At 41.1% G+C, this 4929-nt stretch overlaps 1 protein-coding gene across 1 annotated transcript; it reads right to left on the reverse strand.

The window, feature by feature from the left end:
* Positions 1-3396: 3396 nt before the first annotated feature.
* Positions 3397-4221, reverse strand: GGS25DRAFT_469041 (uncharacterized protein). Its single transcript, XM_049259118.1, has 2 exons — positions 3976-4221; positions 3397-3920 (listed from the first exon to the last, which is right to left on the reverse strand). The coding sequence occupies exon 2, from the start codon at positions 3700-3702 to the stop codon at positions 3466-3468; it is 237 nt and encodes a 78-aa protein (XP_049121152.1). The 5' UTR covers positions 3703-3920; positions 3976-4221; the 3' UTR covers positions 3397-3465.
* Between the last annotated feature and the right edge of the window lie 708 nt (positions 4222-4929).

Consider the following 4929-nt stretch of genomic DNA (forward strand, 5'->3'; position numbering starts at 1 on the left):
TTGGGAAGGGATCTGCTTGGCCGAGTTGTGGTCTAGTCTTCGGGAGGCTGCATGGTAAGTTAAAACCGTTTGGCCAGCCTGAAGTAACTTGTAGTTAGAACTACCTGGTCATTAGGTATTGCTGCCGGGGTCCTTGTTCATATTTACGCAATCAGAAAACTGTAGTCTCTTATTCTTGTGCATCTCTTCCTCTTTCGTTAGATTCCAAAACCTGTACATAATTTCCTCGCAGTATACAAGGAGGTTGACGATGATCAGCCGAGATCCCTAGCTTAAGCTAAAGAGCAAGTCCTTAACAGGTTAGGTGCTTATATGTATGCTCTATGACACCTTCCGCTATCGATTCTAGAGTATATATAGATCAATATCAGTAGGTGTGTGTGTATATGACTGAACGAGGGAGTATTGATATGTACCTACTTAGGTATTTTATTAAGTGTCTACTACGTAGGTTCGCAGATGTAGTTACATATACTCTATACTCATTGCCACGAACACCATTTTAGTTCGTCATGGTTCATATACGCAGTTAGTATACGGTCTGTTGAACGAGACTAGAAGAGATACCAATCTCCAACGAGATTTCGGCAGCAACCGAGCTATAGCGGTATGACTTCAAGGTTGTCTAGGTGGTTAGGGTAGGCCAACCGAGTAGGTCTACCACATGCAGGCTTAGTGCGCAAGGTACGGACGTAGTAGAAACTTATCAAAGCCACGATCTCAAATGTTTCAGGCAACAATAAGCCCTACGTGAGAACAATACGACACGTGAGGAATGTGGTGACCGTCAGCTACCTCTCCCGGCCAACACTTTTCTGACGACGGACCCGAGTCCGAAGGTTAGCGCCTAGGTTTTACCTGGCCTCAACCTACCTTTATCCTTGTAATATATTCCTGCTCTGGATCCGAAGTGGAGTAACTATCCCTCTTGATTTTAATTTAAGGACGAATTCGATGAAGAGAGCAGCAAGATGAAGGAATAAAGCTAAGAAAACACTTCGAGAAGAACTACTAGGTAGTTCGTCGTCGTTTCTACACACCCTAGATCAATCAACCAATGATTTTCTTCTATTACCCGAGATTTTGAGGCTTGGACCAAGAGCGATAATTATTGAGCATGCCGAAAGGAAGAATTTGGAAGCTAGAAGTAGAACTATCTTCATTGTGTCTCTCCTGTTGCAGGGCTATTAATATATCTACATGGTCTGATGAGCGGACCCTACAAACTTCCAGACACCTAAGTACCTTAGGGCTTTACTTATGTAGTATTCTACTTAATATTCAGCCCCTCTTTATCCATTATTGTTTGTGTGAGTTGGCATTGATTCGATGAGTTGTATGCATCCGACCAACATGTTACCCCCACATAAGGGAATACTTAAGAGTGCCACCCAAACTTAGGTTAGGATATGGCTATGTATGTATGTATGGAATTCTCATGATCGTCATGAAACGAAAGTACATATGTTGGTTGGTACATATGTATGTATAAGTGCTATATGTAGGTACTTTCAAGACGAGTAGAGACATGGCCACGTAATGTGCCCATTATCGGAGAAAGATAATTCATATTTTTAGAATTAAAAGAAATGGGCTTCGAGATGAAACGTAATACATATATACGTTGGGGCAGGTGTGAGCGGTATAGATGAATGTACAACTCTTATGGACTTGTTAAGAACTTAAGATGTCTATCTACATACCTAGTAGGATGTATGTAGCAGAAAGAGTCGACATGCCAAGTCAGTGCGGGGGCTAGACCATTGTATTGTACATACTACCTACCTATGCTAGGTAATAGGTATGCATTTTAAGGCTCAGTTGTATTCGGATCGGCCTGCAGCTTCAATGTTCTGGTGAACTCGTTAATCTGGAGTACTGATGCAGCAATCTTTGGCCGTTATGTCAATGCATTTCGTGATCTACATCATACAGCGGTGCCACGTTTAGCATATTCTGAAAGAGCAATGGCAGTAAGCCATGCTTTGCCCAAAACATCTTGTCCTTGGCCGAATTGGTACAGAAATGGTTGTGCAAGCTGAACAAGTAGTGACCACGCGGTGATTGTAGATCTTGTGTGAGGTGACGGCTCAATAAACAGCTCTGATGATTTATAGAACTTAGTTCACTTCATACTGATTTGTTTGAGCCTCAATTCATCCATGGATTCGAAAGGTCTCCTTATTATCACATCAGTCAAGCTGACGGTTTTGATACATACTAATTCCACGTCGAAAAGCCTAGGCCTGGCGTATGTACGGCATGACATGGTATAATAATACATAAGGTACATTTCGGATCAGCAAATACACACGTATATATGTATATATGCTAGGTGAGTAGGTACCTACCTATTCAAGTAGAAGTACCTAGGTATATGTTGCTGTCCCTTGCTACTAGAAAATAAAAATTTACCTACCTAACATACATATGTAGTGGCGCGATTTGGACGCACCCACCGTAGTATGCATGTCACCAGGCAGCGGCAGGGGTAACACATGGTAACGGGCAAGGGAAAATAGCATGGTTGACAGACTTAAGGGATTTTCTGGGGTAAAGAAACAGTTTCAGGAAACTCGTGGTTCAGTACATCTGTATACCTACATATACAGAAGATATCACTAGAAGCCCATACCACTTATTATCAAAATGCTGAGAGAACCTTCAAACGCGTCGATCCCAGAACACAATTCTACAAATACAAAATAACTACAGAGAGGGGAAAAGAAAAAGCAAACTTCCCTACGTATGTCGGTACCTACCTACCTACTAGGTAGAAATTTTTCAAAAAGGCTAATATACATACATCTATACATCATGTACATATGTAATGGTTTGAGTCCGTTTGACACGTACTTACTCTATACATATATGTAGGTACAGGCCTACCTACCTATGTATGGAAATATTTCACATATTTTATATTTACATATAACTATATGTATACAGTATACACATGAAGCAGGAAAACCAAAAGGAGGACTCGGTATGTACCAACATTATTAGTATTGAAATATATGTACATACCTAACTAAGCTAGACAGCCCCTTACTCACACTGTCACGTTTGCTTCTTGACCGGTGAAAAATATCCCCCTGTTGACCGTGCAGACCAGAGATTCTATGTAGGGATAAGCCGATCCGCCAATCATGGCTGCGATGGTCAGTGAGTACCCTTGTCATACCAGGGTTGCCTCGACAGGTAGGGGGCTGGGAATGGGCACCCACCAACTCGAAAGGGTCCAATACATGTATATAGTATGTCCTTTTTGGGAAATACTGTTGAACATAACTCCTCCAAGCAGCCAAGTTGCCATAATAACATGTACTATGGTATATACATTTATGTATCTATATATATATGAGTGGGTACATGTCATATCCCTCAAACATCAAACATACATACACCATAAAATGCTTCGACTTCAATGTTTCCTACCCGGACTTTGAATAAACTACCTAGTACCTACATATAGGTGGATAAGAATGAAGTACATCTAAGAGGAAGCATAAGAATTAAGAAAACTGAAGAAAGCAAACCAAAACTGCCTAGATTAGGTAAAGAGGTACCTAAACATGTGAGGCTTTGCTTATGATGTGGGCAGAAAGGATACAAGCACATGCAACACAAAGACATCATCGCTACAGACATTCCGACCATTGAAGCTCCAGCGTCTTTTCTACCACTATGATCGATGTACATAGTATATTGGACAACCGCACACAAGGTGAAGTCTCATGGTCAATATCAAAAACCATGAGCCCCTTCTTATCCATTGATACCATTATCTAAACTTTTTACACACCGATGAATAAGATCAGACGATATCCATCCTATCTGTCCTAACGTGAGCCTGCCCTAACGTGAGCTTCATTCCAACAGTCTCTCGAGCTCCGATGTTATCCTGCATGGCCAAGTCTGTAAGTAGTTCGGAATCTTCCATAATTCCGAGCTAATATTAATCTAAACAAATAGTGCAAAGGCTTTTTCGGCCGAGATATAGCACGGATTCCATAAGTTACGAGCTAAGGACACTGTGTAGAGACATGAGTCCATTGCGATCCAGTAGAGTAAGGTAAAGAGCCATGTTGGAAACTTGGCATGTTGGTTTGGATCACATCATGCTACCGCTTAACCTACAGTATAATGCACAGGAGTCACTATTATCGCTAAATTTATAAGGAAGAAGCCCACCATCTTAATCCCCTTTTCCGTCTTGACCCCCAAAGCCAATGTTCTAGAAAACCTACCTAGGTAGGTAGGTACTTAATAGAATAGGCGAGTGCATGTCTATGTGGCATCCGCATCAGTCTAGGTAATAATTGCCTTTATAAATCGCATGAGTATGCTACATATGTGCCTCTATTGCTACTTTTATTTACGAAAAATAGCCAAGTGTTGTCTTCATCGACCCATAACTACAGGCCCGCGCTGGTTACCTTTCGTTGATTTATTCAATGCAGATAGAAGTCCAATATGCGACGCAATATCCCGTAGCACATGATTCTAGTCCCGGATATATATTCATGACGTGATATTGATTCGTTTGTTAATATCCCTATCGAAATGGTCCTAATCAACTACACACTAGTTAGTTTCATTGTTCGATCCCAACATTCCATCGTCGAGTAGAATTTTGCTACAGGCAATTTGAGACATCTCGGAACTCAGCCTAAGCCTCTTCAGGCTCATATTGTAGTTTTAATAAATGGATTATTCATACATAAGTACTGGAGTTGTCTGCAAGAAATATCGAAAAGGGGCGACTCGACGTGGGCTTCTCATGCAGGCACCCACCGTTACATCTACATTACTATCAAATATCCTGTAACGTTTCTAAGATTTCAATGTTCTTCTTCGTAATCCACAATTTCCTATTATCTTCTAGTATGTACCTAACATTACTCTATATTACAACGCCAGTTCCAG

This window comes from Hypoxylon fragiforme (assembly GCF_022984875.1).
Source record: "Hypoxylon fragiforme strain CBS 206.31 chromosome Unknown GGS25scaffold_1, whole genome shotgun sequence".
NCBI lineage: Eukaryota > Fungi > Ascomycota > Sordariomycetes > Xylariales > Hypoxylaceae > Hypoxylon > Hypoxylon fragiforme.